General features: G+C 40.3%; 1 protein-coding gene across 4 annotated transcripts; it reads left to right on the top strand.

The window, feature by feature from the left end:
* Positions 1 to 163: 163 nt before the first annotated feature.
* Positions 164 to 23,023, top strand: LOC122625160 (pleckstrin homology-like domain family B member 1). 4 transcript variants are annotated; one of them, XR_006326536.1, is made up of 12 exons: positions 164 to 666; positions 11,741 to 11,855; positions 12,874 to 12,958; positions 13,059 to 14,658; positions 14,784 to 14,959; positions 15,024 to 15,703; positions 15,986 to 16,121; positions 17,907 to 18,102; positions 21,204 to 21,658; positions 21,722 to 21,854; positions 21,919 to 22,378; positions 22,433 to 23,023. XR_006326536.1 is itself a non-coding variant. In XM_043805104.1 (11 exons), exons 2-11 carry the CDS (start codon positions 11,741 to 11,743, stop codon positions 22,093 to 22,095), a joined length of 3,753 nt encoding a protein of 1,250 aa, XP_043661039.1. In that variant the 5' UTR covers positions 164 to 666; the 3' UTR covers positions 22,096 to 23,023. The 4 variants fall into 4 exon arrangements, 3 of the variants coding, with proteins under 3 accessions (XP_043661039.1, XP_043661041.1, XP_043661042.1); XM_043805104.1 differs by having other exon boundaries at positions 21,919 to 23,023; XM_043805106.1 differs by lacking the exons at positions 164 to 666; positions 11,741 to 11,855 and adding an exon at positions 12,745 to 12,805 and having other exon boundaries at positions 21,919 to 23,023.
* The last annotated feature ends 392 nt before the right edge of the window (positions 23,024 to 23,415 follow it).

Here is a 23,415-nt window from a genome sequence, read left to right as displayed (position 1 = left end):
AATGACCATCGGAGTTATCAACCTTGGTTGGAGTCCATGCTAAGACACCGCTAGGGATATTTCGTATTTAGTATAATTAGTATTCAGCGGTATTAATTTCTGTACCGCGGTATTTTTAACTTCTACCAGCGCGGTCACACTGGCCGCTTGAGTAGTTTGTGTTGTTGCGTTGCTGAATGCGGTTCAAAAGTGAGGAGCTATTGTAAATAGTCCCTTCGTCGGCGTTTCGTGCGTTTATTTACCTTTTTTCGCCGTATTTTGTTTTGTTTTTTTTACGCGTTCACTGGCTCGCCAGCTGCCTGCCATTCAGCACTGTGAGAAAATCGACCACCGGACGATGCTGACGATGCGGTGGAATTTAATTGCAAATCGCATTTTATCCTTGGCTGCTTGCGGTTTCCTTTTCGCCTTTGTTGTTGTTGGCGGTGTTGCTGTTGTGTGCAGCAAATAAACTCGTTTCGTGCACTGGTGTGTGTGTGCCCTCGTGCGTGCGTGTGTGTGTGTGTGTGAGTTTGTTTGTTTGTTTGCGCGGCTTTTCATTTCTTGTGATCATTGTTTTTGTTATTATCGAATGCAAATTCGACGAGAACCGTGACACTTCCCAGCAGCCCAGCAGCCGAACAACAACAACAACAAACAGCAACAGTTGACGCCGGAAGTTGTAAAGTAAGTAACACCCTTCATATAAACCAATTCACAGCACATGCAACAATATTGCAACTGCAATCCCAAAAGTAACTGTTTATCCCAAAGTGGAAAAGAAAACGCCCTTGACAGTCGCAGTGAAATGCAGTGCACTGCAAGAAATCACCTACTTAAAGTCTGAGACTCCAATAAGAACATATACAGTACAACAAATAAAACAAAATCATAACTCACGCTTTTGCGCCAAAATTGCATTCTGATTGGACATATTTGGTTTATAATCTTTTTGCCTTAGCAACACAGAAAATATTAAATGTTCTAAAAATTATCTCAATAGATTATATGAAAGTTCAGGAAAACAAGTTCCTTGCACTTAGAACCCTAAATTATTTTACCCTTATTCAAAGATTAAGATAAACAATATTTTAGCCATATAAAAAGGGAGACGAAAAAGATAAGATTATTTGGTCATTTAACTTACTCATCAGTATCAGAATTGCAAGCATTTTAAGTTGGGATGAAATATGGAAATCCAACAATATACGAGACTTTTAATCACACCTTAAAGACTTAAAGACCGCCAACTTAAAAGCGAGAAACCAGTTGAGCTCACAAATGGCAATATGTTAATGGATCAGCAATGCATTTTTGGACCGCAAGCTGCGGGATATGTGGGAAAAAAAATGTATTTCTTGCCGTGCAGAGAAAGAGGGAAAAGAAAAGCAAAGGCAAGCCAAGAAATGTTGACAAGAAGACGAGGCTCTGGCTCTTGGCTCTTGGCCCGACTTCCAAATCAAATGGAATTTAGCCGGTTTCCATAAAAAGCAGCTCAGACAGGCGGAAAGAGAGGGATTCTCCATTCTCGATTCTCCATTCTCGGTTTTCGACTCTTGATTCTCGAGTGAGTGAGTGGGTCACTTGTGGCGGCTGCGGCTGGTGGGGGTTAAGCGGCGGGGCCGTCGGTGGGTTAAAGCGGGGCGGCCAGTTGCGAAAGTTCGGCTGCGCGTTTCTTTTGCCTTTTCCTTTTTTTCCTTTTTTTTTTTTGTGGGGCGTGGCTGCCACATTGCGATGCAACCACTGTGAACTCCCCAGCTTGCTGGTAACCTCGCCATGGATTTTAATGCACTTCTTAAGCAATAGGTTCTTTCGTTTTCTATCTGATTTGTATGATATTTGTATTTAATTTAGATTTATATATCTATTTATCTATATCTCTTTGTTGGCACTACTTAATGAAGCTTTTTAAGCTAAAACTTACAACGAATATCCAAAATCCGCGTCTCAGCGGTGGAAAGTGGACTGTAATTGCAGTACTATAATGCCTGCCAGTTTCCGCCAGATGTTATGACGTCTGAATGTGGCTACTATTACTATTGGGCCACAAAACCCATTCCCAGCGACTGGAATTATGTAAATTGCTCAAATTGGCATCACTTGGGAATGGCAAGGCCAGTAAATGAATAGCCCGGCTAAATACACAAATAAGCAGCGAATATAAAGAGTCAAGATACATATTTAATTATTTACCCGAGAACTTGTTCGGGTCTTATATTACCTCTTTTTTTATTTCTTCTTTATACGGTTTTTTTAGTGTTTTTTTTTTTTTGTTTTTTTGTTTTTTGGGCTGCGAAATTTCAAACGCGAGTGGAACGTGTCTGAGATCAGAAAAAAGGGCAAACAACAAAGGAAGGCGGAAAAAAAAAAGCAAAGCGAAGTTCAAGACAAAAATCAACGTTTGACTTGGATTATGAATACATATTGCCATTTATACACTAACTTACGAGCGAGGGCATACTGCAATTGAGATGAAAGTGCACACAATATAAACAAACTTCTTTGAAAATATAGATGCCTTTTTCTGTGCCCCAACTTGTTAAATGCTCCACTTTATAGTTTATTTATGTAACCATTATCTTAAAGGTTGTAAAATGCTAATTGAATTAAATCAAATCCAAACGATGTGGTTTTAATTTGTATTCAAATGAAGCCACTTTCACACTCATACTGTAATTTATAAGCTTTATAATGCTTTTAAATAATGACCAGAAAAATCTCCAAAAGGTATTAATCTCTAATTTGATTTTTTCAACCCGTTTTTTTTTAGGGCATTTTCAGTTCGATTTCGGGTGTTCAGTTCGATTTTTCGATGGTTTTTACACATTTTGTTAGTTTTATGTTTGCTAAATTATTTCGCTAGGTGGGCCGTATTATTACCGACTCGAATTTGTTGATTTTCCGTCGCTCGTTTGTTGTCATGGCCTTTTATTAATTTGTTGCCTTAGCCGGCTCAGCTAACAATTGTTGTTATTTTCTTTGCCGGTTTGGTTTTTTGTCTGTTCGAGCTGTTGGCTTCAAGAAATGAGCTCAGTTGAAATAGCATACAGCCCACGCCAAAAGATACTTTACTAATTATGCCATGAAGAAAAATAAAGACTATTAATTTATAAGTTTCCTGTAGAACCTGCTCGTTGCAAAATAATGCATTAAATATTAATTTTATAAATACGCCCAACTAAATATATTTTCAATGCGCCAAATCTCGAATTGATTTCATAAAAAACATAAAAGCATAAAAACAAATGTTCCATGTGTCACTTGTCTGCTGGCAGGTCGTTTAAACATCAACACAACATTGGCAAAGAATAAAATGAAAGCATAAAACTCTGGTTTGCTCGAATTGCAGTGCTTGGATGTCAACAAATGGACAAACAGATGTGTGGATACTTACATACACTGCCTGCCAGCAGTTTGCCGACCAAGCGAATTGACTGAGATGGGATTTGATTTTTGCCGACTCAGCTTCAATTTCCAACGGCGGGGGTTTATTTTTCGCATCCTCGGTGGGTGGCATTTCGGTTTCATTCCGGCGAAGTTTTCCTTTTTCTCGCCGGGCATTAAATGGCCCCGCATCAAGTGCAAGATGGATGACGCCGTTCTGGGGAATCGTGTTTGGGCACCCCCTCCTCCAATCCCATCCCAACCCATCTCATCCTCCTCCTGCCGCCTCGAATTTCACTGCTCGGCAAAACACAATAGCGCTGGTTATGCAAAAACACCCATAGGAATTCCGTAGAATCGCCTTTGAAGATCTGGTTCCCGAAAGTCCAAAAGTCTCCGATTAAATGGGCTCTTCAAGTTTCAGCACGCCGTGGAAAACGATGAATGCAGTTCTTTGTACGTGCTGCTAAAAATTAGTAATTCTAATTAAATTGTTTATTTAATTGTACAATGCCATAGATCGACAAAAGTTAGCTTAATTGTATATTTCATATTGTGTGTAAATCTTGGGTTTTATTGAACACATTTTTCTGATATATTTTTCCCGTCTTTTATTTGTTTTAAAATATTTTGAAGAACATATGTAACGTTTTTATTGCTTTCCCCAGTCCCTTAAATTTTTTTTATTTTTCCGGTCTGAAAACAGCAATCTAAATTTTAGTATTTTCATTGTATTTCCATTCCCATTTCAGTTGGGAAAATTTCAAATTGAAAACTTAACAAGCTTCCGTCGTGTTTTAAAATTTTTCGCACTCTAATGATTTAACACTTTGTGACCCACTGTGCCGCATTTTCCCGACCCGCCAGCCAGTCAGCCAGCCAGCATATGTTTCGTTCTTTTTCCCCGACTTTTTCCCTGCTTTTTTAATGTGTTTTCCCATTTCACACTTTATGGTGTTGCAGCTGGTTGGAAAAGGAGTGGAAAGAGAGTGGAAAAAGTGGAAATGGAAGCAGCAGCAGCAGAAGAAGCATTTTCCACCGCTGCACATGTTTCGATTTCAATTTCCCTGCCTGCGAAAAGTGCATTGCCAATATTGTTATATTTCGATGACTTTTTTTTTGTCTTCTCTATCGCTGGCTTCTCCTTCGCTTTATCCAACTGCTCTTCCTCCTTGTCATGCTCCTCTTTCTCCTCCTACTCCTCTTTCTCCTCCTCCTCCTCCTACTCGTTGTCTTTATCCCCCGCATTCGCTGGCTTGCACATTTGCATCCGACACTTTTGAAAACCGGACGCACTTTGTCACCGTCGCCGATCTTTAATGGTGCGTCCATATCGGTGTGTGTGAGTGATGAGTGTGCGGCGATGCACTGGAAAAGATATCTCATCTCTCTCACAAGATAACCCCATTTTCCTTGTCTAATATTTCATAGGAGTAGCCACACACTTGGCTACTAAAAAGTTGAATAAATAGTGGAAAGCTAGCTGAAAGTGACTTATTACAAAACGTAATCATTGATCTTAAATATATACAAATTTGTTCGATTTCACTCGTTTTGCGCAGTGTACGTGCCATGTGCGACATGTGGCAATAGTTGGAGGCGACACCTTTGGCAGCGACAACGGTGCTCCCATTGCAATGTCACCATGTCGTTCCAATTCGCCGCTCTTGGTTTGTCTAGTCACAAGTTCCATTCTCTATCACATACGTACATACGTATGTACATACCCTAGCCCATGGATATACCCTATAAGTATGTATGTATGTATGGCATTCCCTACAGTCCCTAGCCCATAACCATAAACGCACATTCATAATTCTTTCAATGGGCAGCGCAGCATAAATGCAGACAATAATAAACAATACCAAAACAGGCGCTTCCGTTTTCCGGCCGTAAACAGTGCAAAAACAAAAAGACTGGAGAAAAAAACAAAAAAAAAAGCGTAGTTTTGTTGCTGTGGCTGTGAGTTCAATAAACCGCCAGCATTAACCCTTGTGCGCCCCTGGAATCCACGCACTTTGCGTGGGACAAAGATGGCCTTCATTTTCATCTTGGGGCTTGACTTTAATTAAACGCATTGCGCAAAGTTCAGTTTAATTGAATCAATAAACTAAATAAATTACAGACAACACGCCCACCTCAAAAATAACCTTTTTGTTCAAATAAATACAATTAATCGTATAAAGACTACTCTTTTTTAAGTGATATCCTTGTAAAGAAAAATGATATGAAGTTTCAAATCTGTATTATTACTAGTTACATATAAAGATGCCTGTTAGATAAGCGTTTGAAATGCACCCAAGTCTTACTATTAATAATAATTATGGGTTAGTTTTTAATAATATTTCTTAGTTGTTTTTTCTTTTTTTTTTGTTTGCAATGAGTTTGTGGATGTAAATTCGCTTTGTCTGCTGCGTGTTCCGTTAATGAAGTCATCCAGTCAAATCAAGTTTTGTTGTTTCACTTTGCCTCACTTTACTTTGAATTACTTTACCCCCCACACAGCCACATATTCGCGGAAAGCCATAAAAAAAATAACAAGAGTAACCTCTACAGAGAGAAAAATACATCAGGCAGTTGGGTAATATATATAAAGATAATACATAATATATATAAAGAAATACAATCTTTTAGGCACAAACCTAATGATATAAATTGCTTACTATATTTCTGTAAACTCAATAAAATGTTCAATTCAATTGATATGAAAAAGGGTTTACCACACACAAAGCTTAGGCACTTCTAGCATTTTTTCTCGCAGTGCACTCACACAACTTGGCCCGCTGATTGTGGTGCACGCTTTGTCTTCGTTGTTGTCGTGTTAAATGCAATTGCCCGATGTTGCTGCTGTTTTGCTGCCGCCTTTGTGATGACATCACGCATTTGTTTGCATTTGCATTTGCAGTGCAGCTTTCTGCAATTTCCCCCTTGATTTTGTTATATTTTCCACAAATGATTCATAAATGGTGTCCCATTGTTGATGGCTACTACTTCAATTGAACTCAATTGCTTGTAGATGAGCATCGGCGAGTCGAGCGGCTGAGAATTGCCTCAAATTGTGTGTTAATTAGATTTTTTTTTTTTTATTTATTTTCGTATTTCCCCAAAGACGCTGCAGTAGTTTCGTTTTCCCCCCATTTTTGGTTAATTCTCTTGAAGTCATGAGCATAATTAACAAGCCACTTGACACACAGAAGGCCCCCACGTAACCCCATCGAAAATGGAGATTCGGAGATGGCGCATTGGCGATCTAGTGATGGCCTCAAAATCAAGTTAACAAAAAATATTTGGAAAAATATAATTAGTTACCATGTTAAGTTAAATGCTATATATTCACAATATACATATTTAAAAAATGAAATCGTTTAGAAAAGATCAGCTATTTAAACGATATCCTCGCCATTATTAACACCTATAATACAATACCATTCTTTAGATAGGCAAAGCAGCCATAAAATATACATATACAGATATAAAGATACCCTTTTTGTGACTTTCATAAATATGCACACTATTCTCCTTTGTTTGTATTCATCACAGTGGATACTCTTTTTTGTTTGACAGTCCAAAGTTTCAAAGTGGCGCCCACAGCACACAGTTTACCCTTCTCTTTTGCGTGGGTGGAGTTTTGAACAAGTTAATAGACTTAAAAGTGTGTCACAGCAATAGAACAAAAGGGGGGCAAGTGTGAAAACCCTTTGACAATCATCATCATTTGCGACAGGTAAAAAATAAACGCCACGATAATTTTCACACATTATTTATTATTAAGAGGTGTGTGTGTGGGAAAAACGGGGGCGTGGTGCCAAAAGTGGGTTGCATTTTGATATGCACAAGACATGGGCGTGCGACCCCCTTTTCACCACTCCCCGCTGTCCCTGCTAATTTATTTATGTTTTATTTCACGCACGTAACTGTGTCGACTGACCTTCGAAAAAATTAAAACAAATTTGAACTACAGGTGCACTTTGTTGATTCAGTGGAAAAAATGATTAAATATTATACTATTATTATTGACATATAACCATATAGTTAAATTTATCGCAGATTCACTGTACTCCTAATTTACAAATTGTGGCTTTTATTCAGTTCTGTTTTCATTTTGTTTGGTTACGCTTTGCAAATCATTTCAATTCACATTTCGCCAACGAAAAGAAAACTGTTTTATTTCGGTTTGCATAGATAATTATGTTTGTATAATTTTATAGCCAAGAAAATAAGCTCGCAATTGTGTCAGCCAATATGCATATGTTTCTCATTCGCTCGTTGGTACGAAAACCGTGTTCCACATTCGACTTTTCACATTATATTTGATGTCCCCGAAGGTCTCGAGGTACTCACTCAAATTGGGTAAACATGAGCATTTATTTATGGTTCGTGTTCTCAATTTGCTTAACCCATAAGAAAGGTGCCTCGTAGCCACCAAATTTGGTCGCAATTTTAGTGGATTACACAGGAAATCCGCACACGGTCTCTAGACTGCGATAATGTAATTATCATTAGTATATTTGATTATAAACAAATTAATGTGGCAATTACTGTGAATAGGTTTCTGCAGAACTCTAAAATAGGATCGTCTATATAATAATTTATTTTTTATATTTTGCTAAATATTTTGTTACGTTCAATTACCTTCAAAATGACAACTATTTATGACTATTTATTACGTTTATCGAATTTTTCCTTGAACGTGCATTGGAACCACAAGTTGTACTATGAAGTGGAGTTCCAATTGCCGGAAGTTCTTATGTGTACATCATACATACATACGAGTATGTCATACCATAGCCAAGGGTTTTAATTCCCTTGTTCAGGTCACGTCTCAAGCTGAATTCCACATTGGCTTACATTTGGCATTTGTTTGGCTTTGAAAAAAAACAGCAAAATGCCATTAGCAAACGCCCCCGGACCACGCCCACCAGCCCCAGCAAACAAAATGGAAAACTTGTCCGTGGATTGTGTGGATTTTTGGCACTGAAATGGAGCCAAAACTGACAGCAGCCCAAAACAAGCAAGCAAACAAAGCGAGTTTCTTTTTTTTTTGTTTTATTTGCCAATTCAAAATATTGACAGTTGGCTAATGCACCTTGCATATACATATTTGTTACACTTCCCAATACGAGAAATTATAACAAATTTGATGGAACCAATAAAAGGTTATATGTTCATTGAAAATGTCATATTAAAATGGTATCTGTTTCGCTTATTTTATACTCCTAAACAGTTAGTTGGAGTTTTCCATTTTGAAGTACATATCTGCCTTATTACAAGGCTATGCTTGTTTTTCTCTGTGTAATCAACTGGGAGAAAGGGAGGCATATTTACCAGCTGTGTTTGCTCTCTATAAATAAAGTCAACTAAAAATGGCAAAAATGTATTCATCATCAGTGGGAGCTCATCAGGCTGAAGTCGAACCATTTGTGGGGTATTTCGGGATGGACAAAGGAGGGGCGGGGTGGGGTGATCCTGGGGGTTAATGAGGGAAAACGAGCTGTGGCAGCAATAAGGGAAATAAGGGAGAAGGAAACTGTTAATTGCATTGACACTCTTTTGTTTGATTATTTGTCTTGTGAGCAACGATGCCTCATCTTCAAAGGCCCCATGCCACATTATTGGGATCCCCTCCCCCACCCTTCCCTCCACACACACACACACACACACGTGGCACCCACTGGTTTTGGCTTTAATGCACAGCAGGGGTGAAAATAATGGAGTTTCGAACATTATCTACTTTAAAATATAATTATGAACCGGCAAACGTGGCATAAAGTACATTAGCATATTGTTATAACTGATAAAACATTATTGTGTAGTTTCAAAAATTAAAGCCAAGTAGTTTTCTTTGCGTATTATACAATTATTGGCCCCATTATTAAGCGGCGGTGTATGGAAAGTATGTTTGTTATCGCTCCGGAGCTTTTACATAATGCTCGTTGCGCGGCATATCTGTGGTCTTTCGATGATTTTCCGTTTGCCTTTATCTTATCTCAATGGAACTGGAATACCTTTGTTGTTGGCGCTCATAAAAAGCCTACAAAAACACACAAAAAGTGTGTGCATGTGTGTGTGTGGGGGGTGGGGGAGGGGAGTAACGGGGGGCAATTGGGGAACGCATCTTGGGGCACCTCTTCTGACTCACTTTTGTATTTGAATGGACTATTCCAGGCCATTTGATTCACTTTAAAATCGCCTTTGTTGTCTCGCCTTTCTTCGGCGTAATTTATTACACATCTTGTGGATTTTCCTTTAGTTTTTCCAGTCACACAAGATGACGATGACGTGCCACAGAATTTGAGGGAAGCGAGCGGAAAAGCGAAAGAAAATCGAATAAAAGCAAAAGCTAAAATGCATTTCGTAATGTTTTGTTGTAATGATCGGCTGATGATACAGCCCCCAAAGTCGCTCATCATCACGATTATAATGATGATGCTGATGATGATGATGATGAGGAATGTGAGGTAGCCAAACTATAAAAAAAAAACCGAAGAAGCGTCTAGACAGAAAGCGAAAGTAGCGCTGCATGGGTTAAGAAATTGAATTTGGAAGATGACATGCAACTGGAAAGAGTAAACAAAATTGCACAAGTAATACCAATAATCTGCAATATATATATTATCTAACATAGCCAATTGACTATAATAATACTTTAAGTGATCGAATGATAACCTATAAAAATCTGAAAACATCACATAAAAATAAAACTATATAACAATAGATCTGATTCTTATTGGCTGGTATACCGCAAAGCCCTTAAGTTTTTATTGGTATAAAATGGAAATACCTTTCCTATATATAAACCCAGTGATATGGGATAGATTATGGACTATGTTGGCTTGAATCATTGGGTCCGCCGAATACGTTATGAGCCTAATCAATCAAACATAAACAAATAAATGAAAACTTCGGCCTTTGATAAGGCGCACACATGCACTCGAAGAAAAAAGAGATACATATAGCAGCTAAAACGACCATGTGTATGAGTGGAAAAAATGGGAGTCGTCGTTAAAGTTTTCACTTTTATTTTTGGGGCGCGGAAATGATTGCGTTTGAGGGCATTCCCCCATCTCATTTTCCGCCTGCCGATCCACATCCAAAGTTGTTTTTTCCCCCCGTTTCCAAAGGTGGCCCCCATTTGGCCCCATCTCCCTATCTCCCGGCCAGCATTTCCCCTACCGTATCCCCCCGAAAATGTACAGTGAAGCAAGCGAAGCTGAAGCAGTCCGAATTGGGTCATAAACACCAAAAGTGGTCGACGGCCAAAAAGGCGACTGCGATTAAGTGGCGGCATCATGATCATCACTATAATCATTATAATCCAGTGGCATGCCCCTGGAGGATTGTCGGGGGCTAAGACCCGAACTAAAGCGATCATCAGCTTTCAGATTCCAATGTGGGAACTCATCATATGATAATTGCTTATTAAATATCGAAAGCATTTTAGAGTTTAATACATATCCTAAGCTGTAAACCATAATATCCCCGTGCAATAATCACACTTACGCCCCTGTTGCAATAGCATTTTATGGTCATCGTGATCATTTCACTGATAATTCCATAACTTTCGTATCATTGTGGCTGTTGGAGCATCGTGTGTGGTGTGTGTTGTGTGGTGGCTTCATGGTTGACCGTTCCACATTATGTGTCCACATTGGATAACTGGAAAATGGGAGCGCACGTTGTTTGCCTGATAAAGTTTTCAATCTACTTTAAAACCAACACACATATGTAACCATTCATTCATATATGTATGTATGTACATATGTATACATAGCTGCATAAATCATTTTCCACCATTTCTTGTTTGATTGATGTTTTTTTTGTGCCCCGTTTTTTATATATGTACATATGTACATGAGTGTATATATTTACTGTTGCGAGTGCAACTTTATCAGCTACAAGTGCGTGAGTTCGAGTCAGAAATCGGCTTGAAAGGGGGCTCACTCATCTTACGTACATACATATGTACATATCATATATGACATCATTCGGAAGTTGTGAAAACAGTTTATGGCAACTTCGGCTGTAAAAAGTTTGGAGATAGTGAGAAACGTAAAACGTGGGTTTTAAAACGAAATTTTAATAAGGGTTTACAAAACTCATTAAATGTAGAAAATTCAGCACAGCTGTGGAATTTCCTCCCTTTGAAGAGCACGTGCTGGCACACACGCACACACACATGCTCACATGCTCATATGCTCACTTATAATTATAGGGAACCCCTGAAATCCCTCAATAATAGTGTGCCAAAAATCCCAATAACAATTACTGGCCGGCCAGCTGCCCATGCAACTCCCATAACCCATATGACACTGCGCATTCCTGGTATTCAATCGAGCGCCCTTTTAATTCCCGCTCTTTTCACCTTCTCGTTTTGCAGATGTCCCTGACGAAAAAGGATCCGTCGCTGAGAGTCGCCGCCTCGGATCCGCATCTCGTTTCTCTGGGCGGCGGACGACTGAGCACCGCCGTCACTATCCACTACATACACATAGGTAAGTGCGAGTGCGGCAAGCCTTGGGGATGGACAAGACACGATCAAGTTGAACACTCTAGAATAGATTCAAACAGGTCACACAAAGTAGCTTTAGCTACCATTAAAGTTCACTAAAGTACTTTCGAATTTAAGTTTCAAACATTCAGATTGTTTAATTCATTCAAATTCTAAACAAGCAGTTTTCACACTTGTTTAAAAAATCTTTTATTCGAAATTCGTGATTCGATATGTGCCAGCACAGCTATCGCAACACGAGGCCATCTCTAACGGAGCCCACTGGACACGCACCGTTACTCGGATGCGTCCCTCTCCCTCGCACGCGTGTCATTTGCGTTCCGTTTGCTGCTGCGGCCACGCGTGCGCATTTTTTCCTCTCTCTTGCTCGCTCTCTTTATTATTATTTGTTCCCTGCCCCGGCAAGGTCACTTGTAAAGCGATAAGCAAAGTACCGAAAAAAAGCAACAACAACAAGTAGCAAAGCGCACACACAAAAAGTCTTGCGAAAGCAACGCACAAAAGACAACAAAACTGGTGAGCAAACTGCGATAAGCTCAATTTTTTTTTTTAAGTTTACAATGGGATGAAAAGTGCTGAAACGGTTTAAATAAAGGAAGAAATAAAGTTATATCCAAAATAAATGAAAATATTGTTACATGTTAAAAAATATTAAAAACCAATTGTGTTCAAAAATGGAGGGCAAATATTCAATTTTTAGCTGTTGTAAATATTCAACAGTTAAGACAAAAGATCAAATTTATTTAGGAAGCATGCCTAGAAAAAATTAGTTACTACCACTGTACCAAAACCGAGAGCAGTTAAGAATATGCTATATGTATATTCCCGAAAAATCAGAGAGTGAGAGATGTGAGGCGAGATAAGAAATACTGTTCAACCGAATCGACTGTTGAAATATTCCAACCTCTCACATTACCGAAAACCACTTCAAGTGTAAGGCTTTCGCTTTGTAAACCGAGTTTTGAAAAAGTTATACTGACTCCATTTAAATTTCCATTCAGGTGACACTACGATTGGATCCGCAGCCAGTTGCAGCATATCGTTGAATGGAAGTGGGGTGCGTCCACTGCACTGCACCATCTACAGGTAATATTTATTTTATTAATAATATATGGTAAATACTAAGATTTTGTATCTCCAACTTCAAAAATCGTTGTATCTAACATTTCCACGTACAATTTTGCAGGAGCGACGCGAACGAGGTGACCCTGGTACCCGAAAAGGATTCTCGCCTGCTGATCGACGGTGCACCGATCCTGGAGGAGACGAAGCTCAGCCAGGGGGCGATGATCACCATTGGCAACTCGAATTATCTGAGGTTCAACAATCCGGACGAGGCGCAGATGATGCGATCGGCGATGGGCTCCAACGAGCGTATTTCGATGCCCCAAATCGATTTTACACAATCGGCGAGGCAGGCCCACGAGCTGAGTCAGTCCCTGGAGCTGGAATCCTTCTACGAGAGCATCATTAACCCGATTAATAACCCATCCACCTACGAACTGGAGTGCCCCAAGGTCTTCTCCTCCGATCTGGTCACTGTCAACATGCCGGCCAAGGATGTTTTGGGGCAGAAATACGCCAGCTTTGCCCGCAATCTCGCCGAGAATCATCGCAACGAAAAGCAGCTGAACAATCAGTATGCCAAGGGAGTGGGCAGCAATGGTGGTTACTGGAATGTGCCCAGCAATGCGGCGATCTACAAGGAGCAGCTTCAGCAGCAGCAGCAACAGGCTCCACCGGATCTACTAACGAAAGTCAATAACGATCGCTACGATCGTTATCCCAAAGCGGGTGGCCTGCAGATCTACTCGATGAATGGTGTGAATAGCGATATAAATAATGGTCTGGCTGCCGGAAATAATTCTGGCACTGGCGGTGGCGCCGAACTGGAGGATATGCTGAAGATCTGCACGGAGTACGCGGATCGGAACAACTCCATGCCTCCTGCGCACAATGCGTCCAGTACCTCCAGCATCACATCCTCCCCGATTGTGCAGAACCGTATCAAAACCAATGGTTCGTTGCCGCGGGACAAGAATAAGTCACCATTTCCACAGCAGACAGGAGCAGGAAGCAGTGCCAATATTTCACTTTTGAGTAGTTCCTCTGGCTATGAGAATGTGCGGTTGCTAGGGCCCAATCGTGTGGAGATCAATGGCCAAATCCATGTGCCAGCTTCAGCGGGAGCAGGCGGATCGTCCAGTGGTGTATCCGCCAATGCACTTGCTCCCACGGCTGCGGTCAGGGCCAGCCATGAGAATCTTAACCAGAACCATGCGGCCACTTCAGGTGGCAAGTATGTGCCACAGAGTCCGAGAACGAAGATCCGCACCAACTGCATGTCGCCAAAGAAGGATGTGTCCTTTGGCAATGCTTTTGCCTTGGCCATCAGTCCGCCACCACAGGCATCCAGCGCTGTAGTCTCTTCATCCAAACCCATACCCATTCCCAGCATGGTGAAGCCACCGTTGGCACCCAAACCACCGGCTCCCAATCAGCAACGCGACTACGAGCAGCTCTTCAAATCCTTCGAACGAAAGCAGCAGCAGTTGGATCGCATGGTGCCCGCCAAGCGGAGTAACAAGAACATCAACAATCTCACCCTTAATCTGCAGGCCGTGGAGTCGCAGACGCAGTCACCCAAACCGAGCCGGAAGCCAGCACCGGCACCCAGAAGCATTCACCTAGAGCAGCGTCAGCGGCGGGAGCTCATCCAGCGGCGCAAGCAGCTCAAGCGGGAACTGGCCGAACTGCCACCTTCAGCGGGAATCGAGGGACTGGAGGTACCTTTATAGTTGCTTTCAAATTAGTATTCCCTGTCACCCCACAGGCTACTGTCAAAGTCGATCAATATTGCCTTATTCATGCTATTTAGAATCAGTTTAATAAGAAGTTCCTTTTCTTTCAGTTGGAATTGGGCGAGCAGCCCTTAGCCGCCAGTGCCTCGCCGCGTCTGCAACTGCAGGCTCTGCAGAACCGGGTTCGCCGCCTGGAGGCCCAAAGGAATGCCACTCGCGTCATGGAGGAGAATCAGCAGGCCAAACTTAAGCAGTCCATCGAAATAAAGCAGGATCAGCTGAAGAAGTAAGCCAATTTATAAACAAAAGAGCAATAATTTCAATTACTTACATATTCCTTTAACTTGCAGACTGCGAGCCATGTTAAAGCAGAAACCAAACAATGCGTGCCTGAAGGAGGAGCTGCAGCTGGTATGCGAATCTTTGGAGAGCGATAGAAAGACTTTCGAGGACCTAGAGTTTCAGTATTTCGAGGAGGAGTCCGAGCACCATGCCAGTCATGAGGAATTCAAGCGGCAGGAGCAGCGTCTTGCCCTCGAGGCCGAATTGGCCGCACTGCGCATCCAAATCGGACCGGATGAAGAGGAGCCCGGTTCGCCCAGCTCGCCAGGATCCACAGGCAGCAATCTGGTCAATGGCGTGATGTCCCAATCTCTGTTTGGCTCAGCCGAACTGCTTTGCCCGAAGCGACGAAACCAAGAGGATTTGATGTCGAAGAGCGTGAACGAAAATATGTTCTACAACCATAAAATCGAAGCCAACACCAGTACGCCCAAGCGTCTTCCCCTTCAGCTTTTCGAGGATTTGGGGGGCGGCAGCTGTGAGCAGATCAGCTTCAATCTTTCGCTGCAAGGCGATCGCTTTGAGGTTAATCCACTGGAGAGACGTGTGCCCTCGCAGGATGACATCGACCGCAGCTGCAAGGTGGCCAATGATGCGCCCATCTCCGCCAGTCAGGGTGCCAGCACAAAGATCTTCGACAGCATCATGGAGATCGAGAGGAATCGCAAGCTTCTGTTGGCTCAACAGGGTACGAAAATCTAGTTTTGATCTAAAATTTTAAGAAGCAAGCAGTACCTTCTTTCCCGCTTTTTGCTTTCCAAAAGTATACAAGAAAACCTATTAAAAACTAGTATTGCTTCGCAACAGTGCTTTTTGAAACCGAATTGATGGCAAATCTTCGATTTGCCTGCCAATCAAGTTTCAAAACAAATTGAATTCGGTTCACTGAATCTTAATACTTTATATTAATTTTGCCAATGGAGAAAAATATACCTAAATCATCACTCACACTCTTATTTACGGTTCACAGGTCACCAGGTCATTGAGCACGAGCGCCAGAAGATGTACGATCTGAAAAAGAAGAGCCACGACGAGGCCCGCACCCAGTATCTGCTCTCCACCCAACAATCGATGGAGCAGCAACGGCAGCTGGAATCGGATGCCAAGTGAGTTGACCCCCATTCGGTATCCAGTCCCCTGCCCCACCGCACCCCCCAGCTAATTGAATGTGCCCCCTGTCGCGATAATTACTCGAAGTGCGACAACAAAGATGCACTTCCAGTGCAACTTACACTCCGATGCAAGAAATAATATTTGCGGCAATTTTTTGAATTTTTAATTACGCCATTTAGGTGTTAAATAGGTCGCTGCCTTATGAAGAGCTTAAGCTACTTAATACTTGCCAATACCAATTAGCATTCACTTTTGATTTGTTTGGCATAAATAATTTAATATCTTATCTGGCAAATTGTCCAAAGTTGAATCAAATCGATTGTTGATTAGTTAATAGTCAGCTTGTATCTATGGCACAAGTGTCTTTTATGAATCAGTCGTTGATTGATACTGATTTATAGGAATGACTGTGGCTAGATTAAAATATCATTTCGCTGAAGAAGATACCCAGTTTTGTGGTGCAGTGTGTGTGGTAAAAATGCCTATTGGCTTGCTCATTGAACTCGCGCTCCTATAATTAATCAAACTTTGTGGCTAATAGCTAAACAATGTGTGCCCAGCACTCCACCCTCTTGAAAACCGGTTGTCAAATCACTCGGAAATTTGAATTGAAAACCCAAACAAAATACACACCAAAATCAATAGAGACGCGACGATCGCATTCGTCTGGGCAAATAAAAAACTTCCACCGACTGGAGTTTTATTTTAGTGCTCATTTGCTGATCGAACGGCGCCGTCACCTGAGTGGCTTTTCAATTTATTTATTTTCATGATTTTTCTCAGTCCATTTGTGCTTGCAATTTTTGCTCATACACAGAAATAGATGCGAAAAAATATATTCAAATCGATTCGAAATATTTTCCAGTTCAAGCTAAGATTCATAAATTTAAATTCAAAATAAATTGTATATAAATATTAAAAAAAATAGATATAAAACAAGTATGGTAGTATCTCAATAGCATTTTTAAAAACCAAAACTCTTGAGAACCTACACCATTTCTTGCTGTGCACCGTTGCTGATAAGCTTATCAGCTGATTGTGTATCCGAGTGTGCGTTCGCCGGAGTATCTATGTGACTCAATCGTCGGATTGTGTGCCAACTGTTGCTTTCGGATTGTGCATTCACATTCACATCCATTCCGTCCGCCCGCTTAGTCAGTTTTTTGGGCTTTCGCAGTCTTGCAGTTGGAACTCGAGCGTTAGCCATCGGAATCGAGAATCGAGAGTCGGGAATCGAGAATCGAGAATCGGGAATTCCGAAACGAAGTTCGCACGGGAATGAGTCATTCTGAATGGTAGATGATGTATCGAATCAACGCGATGATTCCCTGCTGGTACGATGATCGAATAAAAATAATGCCGGTGGTTAAGCAAAAAAATATGTACAGTGAAATCCATTAAGCACTTGGCACTCGAGCTTTCTGAGATAGTGGTTGTGTTCAAGTTGACACATTCTGAAGGAATTCAACAGATATAAAATACGATATAAAAAGTTATAAAAATACATATCAGTGCCGATTGCGATTCGTTAAAGCATCGAAATCAAAACAAATGCACATATTTTCTAAAGGATTTGTTTTTAAATGATAAATTGGATATGGTATCTTTTAACCAATTGAACCGCTTTTTATAACAAATATTTGTGCTTTCCTTTACAGTTTCGTATTCAACTATTTTACAAATTCCTAAAAGCCGAGTTACGTTTGTTTTTAAGTCCCTTTAATAGTTGTTTATTTATCTGTATATGTTTAAAATGATTTATTTGTTATTTTTTGCAGCGGCGGCAAAGACGCGAAGTTGTTCGAGAAGACCGAGCTGCAGAAGCTCAACCAGAAACCAGGTGACACAGTGGATGACCAGGTGCAGAAGATCGGTGGCGATAAGGAGAATAATGTGCAGAACCGAAAGTCAACAGGCAGTAGTCCCACAACAACAACTGCAACAGCAACAGCTGGTGGAACGACACCGCAACAGGTGAGCTGATGAAAGCGATTTTAAAATAAAACTTGACCCCATCACAAAAATTGATGACCTAGGCCAAACAACACGAAAGCTTTTCCGTTTGTTTGTTATTGTAGATTTTTGGACGGGCTTCCGGGAAATTTTTGGTGGTCAAAAACGCAATTGCCAGTGACCCCATCCATGTTTCCACCCACCACCAATTTATGTGCCATTTCCTTTCTGTCCATAAACAATTCGGGTATTTTGAGGAGCCAGATGAGTTTGTAATTCCACTGAAACATTGATTAATACTGCTATATTTCTCGCATGACGCTTGTTTTGCTTTCAAATACTATTTGTGGCACCTACAAGTTCGAAATCCGCAGAAATAGCTTACTTATTAGACTAGATTTTTCTCTCAACAAGTATGTAATCATGTAATTATGCAACTAGTAACTTCCTTTCCATGTATTTTTATCTAGATAATATTCATACATCTTGATAAAGTGCAACGTACGCATATAAGGGGTTTAACAATTGCGATAAGAAAACGTGTGCATTGTTTCGGCTTTTATTAGACACCTCCGCTCTGATAACGAAAAAGTGTAAATAAAAAATACGAGGTTGGAATACTTTTTTGAAGTGGCTTTGGCTTCCCTTGATCGCAATTCACAAGATTGCAAACCTAATGACTCTTGAAGAGTACATTATAGAATCGAGTTCTTGAGAATTATCTGCTGACAAGTTCACGTGCTTCTAATCGATAACAATTAAAGTGGAATGTCGGCAGCTCACATTAAAGTATCAGCTTACAATTGGTAATAGCTACTTAAGAAATTATTAGGTGTAAGATATTTTAATTCAATTAGCTGTTGAAGCTGACTGTTGGCTTTAATTCAAGAACTTCCTTTCACTGAATCACTCAACGACTTTTTTCGGATATATGTAAAAGTAGTTACGCTTATCGTTTTCTGGAAGAAATTTAATATGAATCACTGTTTGTATGATAAATACTTTTTATTTGTTATCGCTGATGAACTTTCAACGCACAAATATTATTGGTCATAACATTTGTAAATTACTCTTTTGGTATTATTTATTTTGCTTTCAGAAAAATCCCTTACTCACGTTTTTGTTTTGCTTTAATTTCGCAGTAAATCCCCACTTTCGTTTATCCGAAAATTCATTCATTGCAGTTTTGTTTTTGTTTGTGCTAAGTATACGATTTTACGAGTTTCAGTCGTAATTATTCCAAATTTATGATGTACGCGTACTTTTGTGATTTTACAAGAAGATTCAAGTGTGGAGCTATTTTATATCTAACTTGTATTTCACACATTTGATTTCCCTGAAATTTCGCTATAAATCACTCCAATCAATTTGACATTGAACTACCCTATTAAATATCATTTGGTTTTCAAGACCACGCGATCGTGAAGACAAGAGTCCAATAAACTAGGTTAAGATTAAGAGAAATAGTGGGAGTAAGAGTGCGATCCTCTGCGTAATTTTAGAAAGCTTGTTTCTCTTCGCCATGCGCTCAAAAAAAAGTTCCAGGTGTTTGTTATAGTTTTCATGTTTTGAATTAAAATCAATATAAAGAAGTACCAATACCAAAGTTACCAATATTTCATGTCACATTTTGAACATTTTGTAACCATCAAAATATGCGGAATTACTTTTAGTTCATCCTTTGCTGTAATTCCCAAGTTGTTTGTTCATTCAAAGAAATCTTTATATTTTATAAAAAAGTGCGTAGAATTGCTACATTTTTTTTATTAAGATTATAGTTTTTTTTTTTCATTGGAATGAATATTTTTCGAGTGCACCTCTCTCATCCTGCTGGATGACGATGAAATCCATCGCCAGCTCGTTAGTCACGAGTTGTTGGCCGCCTCGGCATTTTGTTAGCTGTTTTATTTTAGCCGTGTTTATTTTAAAAGAGCCACCCCACCACCCCGTCGTGCCCCCCATTGCGGATTCTATATGGACTACTGCACTTATTAATAAGTTTGAATATTTGCTGTGGTCTTTGTTTTATTTGGGTTGTACTCGTATCTCTCTTAGTTACGCGTTACGTGTGTGCTCCGTGTTATTATTTGATTTGCATTAATTTTTTATATGCCATGTTTACGTTTCACCTCGATTCTTAGTCCGTTTGTTTACACATTTCCCAAACTCGCCAATAGACTGGCCATTGGTAGCTTCTCCCGTTCATTGGCCACAAAGATCCGCGGCCCATTACGCGTATAATTACCTCGATCTGGTTCGCGATCCTCCGGCTGCTGGACAATGTTCATGTGCGCCCCATTCGTCGAGATCCGTCGGATAGTCTGAATGTCTGAATATCTGCATATCTGAATATCAGAATATCTGAATATCTGAAAGTCTGAAAGTCTGTAGAGCACAAGAAGCTTTGGCGGCGTTGGCGGTCGCCTCATCATCATCGGTTTTCGTCGGCGAATCGCTTAGTTAGTTGCCCATTTCCACTGGAAGCACAAGTGATTTTCAAGAAGCATTTCCCATCCGGTGTTCCGTCGATTCTCGCATCGATATGTCCGTGTGGATGACCTACGTTCAGCATCGGCGCACGGATGCAAATGCACGCCAGCGCAATGAGTTGTATTACTTAGTGAGTGCATCGAGATTTAATTAAAAAATAGTTGGATTTTATAACGGAATTATACCCAATCTGTGCGGTTTACAAAGCATTAAATAGATGTAAAGAAATTAAAAAGAAGAATTATTTCTGTTGTAATTTAAAACACTGTTAAATAAAGTTTAAACATTTGGAAAAACATTAAAATTTATTAAGTAATATATAACAAAGAAGCTAAAGAATACTAATATTTCAAATACATACCAAACATTTAATAATATTTAAAAATAAAAATAACGTATAATAATGATACAAACAAGTAAGCTATAAAAAGAATAATCAAAATAACAAATTATTGAGGACATAATCGTATAATCGCCTTTGTTGAAAACATAAGTTTATTGCCCATAAAGAGAAACAAAATGTGCGAAATGCTAAAGCAATACCAGTTTAATGGACGTAATATAATGGCAATTTTGCAAAAAATGCAAGGCAGTGAAGACCTATTTAAAACGGATTCTCATTACCATTTCAGCAACGCCACTCGCAGCCGGAATTGGAGCACCATGCCATTGCCCTGGGAATGGGAGGCGGTGGCAGTGGCGGCGGAGGAGTAGGTGGTGGTGGCGGCCAAATGGTGGTGCGTAGTCCACGTCCGCTTTCGGAGGCAAACAATTGCGATGCGACGATTGAGGTGCCCAAGTTTGGCAACGGAATGGACTCCGCCTCGTCGCCGGCGGCGGCGGATAACAAGCGGGCCAGCAGCAATTCACAGGACACGGCGTCGGCGGGCAGCGGAAGTGGGAACAGCGGAAGCGGCGGCAGCACCGCCAGCGATCGGAAGCGCATTCTGCCGAAACACCAGCGTCCGCTCACCCGCTACCTGCCCATCTTCTCGCCGGATCTGAATCTGCGCCACCACATCGAGACGGCCGGCCACCAGATCGATCTGTGCCCGCATGTCTTTGTGGACGCCCACAGTTGTCGCGGGTAAGCTTTTCTTGGTTTTCCCCTTAAAAGCAAACTATCCTTTAATCCGAATGATTCTTGCAGTTACCTTCACAAGCTGGGTGCCACGTTTCATGCGTGGTCGCGGCGCTGGTTTGTCCTGGATCGCCAGAGGAGCGCCTTGATTTACTACTCTGATAAATCGGAGAGGAAGCCAAGAGGCGGTGCCTACTTTGCAGTGAGTCCATATCATTGTACACCCGCAACTCGTGTATTTTACAGACACATCTTCTCATCCACAGACCATCGACGAGGTCTATCTGGATCACCTGAATGCCTCGAAGAGCGGCCGACCGCATTGCACTTTTATTGTTAAAACGAAGAAGCGAAGCTACAATCTACAGGCCGCATCCGATTCGGCGGCGCGCATTTGGATCGATGCCATCATCACCGGGGCCCAGGGTAACCTGGACTACTAATGGATTCCGCGGAGGACTCCACACACTTCTGCCCAGTGCACAGTCTCAACATTGGATGGGAAATATATTTAATGTATAAGCTCAAATAACTTAACTAATAACAAAGAAAGCATAAGAAAAAAGAAAAACGTAGCCAAGTAAGACCAAAAAACAGTTGCTCAACAAGGACAGGGGCAAAAGGAACCTAAAACTTTCTCTTTTTTTTGGCGAACTAACGAAATCCGAGATTTCAGTACTGGACCAAAGTCAAGAACGTATTTTTTGTAGACCTATATATTATTATGTATGTACATTTTACTTTGTCATATTGTAGTTAAGAACTATTTTTTATATCTAGATTTAGAATGTATCGAACGAATGTAAATCAAGGACAGCCCCATGCTACTAACACCGCCATTCTACAGCCCAATCATATGGATACCACTGACCAATAGTGGCAGTGCGTCTAGCATACTAAAGATTTTGAAATTCTCGCTTACTTGGACGCCCTGATATTATGGGCTAAGCATCCATATGATCGCATATATATCATAAACCCTAGAATATAACAATAAACATATACAAATTGTATAACGATTTAAATGTAACTACCAACATGACTCCTGAACACTTGAAGTTTCATCGTGAATTTACCCAATAACTTTATAATATTGTATGAAAAATATACCATATATTTTGATAAATGTATAATTGGTACAATCCAATCGTGAAATAGGGGGTCAAACTATTGGCCCAATACTACGCGTAAGACTAAAACTGAACGATTTGCTCAGGCAGCTGGAAAGGATAATCAAAAGCAAAGGAAAAAGAAAAAACTGAGAAACACGAAACTAATTATAACAATAACTATGTATAAATATGTGTAACAATACAAGGTAGTTAATAAAAAGAATTGTTTTTTTTATTTTAAATAAACAAATGAATTTTATTCGATTTGAAACTGAAAAAGATGCTTTCTGTTTACTTTACATGATTAATGGTTTGTCAACAAAGTAATCATCCTGTCTTTCTTTCTTTTTGGTGTCCATGACTTAATTATAGTTACGTTATATATATTATTCACAGCCCATTTCAGGTTTGAGTATTTTCTGTGGAAATGTTGTTTTTTCTAAATATTCCTGGCATTTAAATGTAACATTTGTAACATAAACTAAACGGACTGTTTTTTTTTCCTTCGACTTGAAATTGAGGAAAAAATCCGCAGTTCTTTTCCTATGGTTTTTTAAATTTGTTTGCCATTCGTTACTTATGTTTTATATTATTCACAGTTATTTTCAGGTCTGTGGAAATATTGTTGTATTACAAAAAATAAAAAAATAT

The sequence above is a fragment of the Drosophila teissieri genome, chromosome X, assembly GCF_016746235.2.
Source record: "Drosophila teissieri strain GT53w chromosome X, Prin_Dtei_1.1, whole genome shotgun sequence".
Taxonomy (NCBI): Eukaryota; Metazoa; Arthropoda; class Insecta; order Diptera; family Drosophilidae; genus Drosophila; species Drosophila teissieri.
Note: the sequence above shows the minus strand (reverse complement) of the source record. Positions and strands in the feature narration are given on the sequence as shown.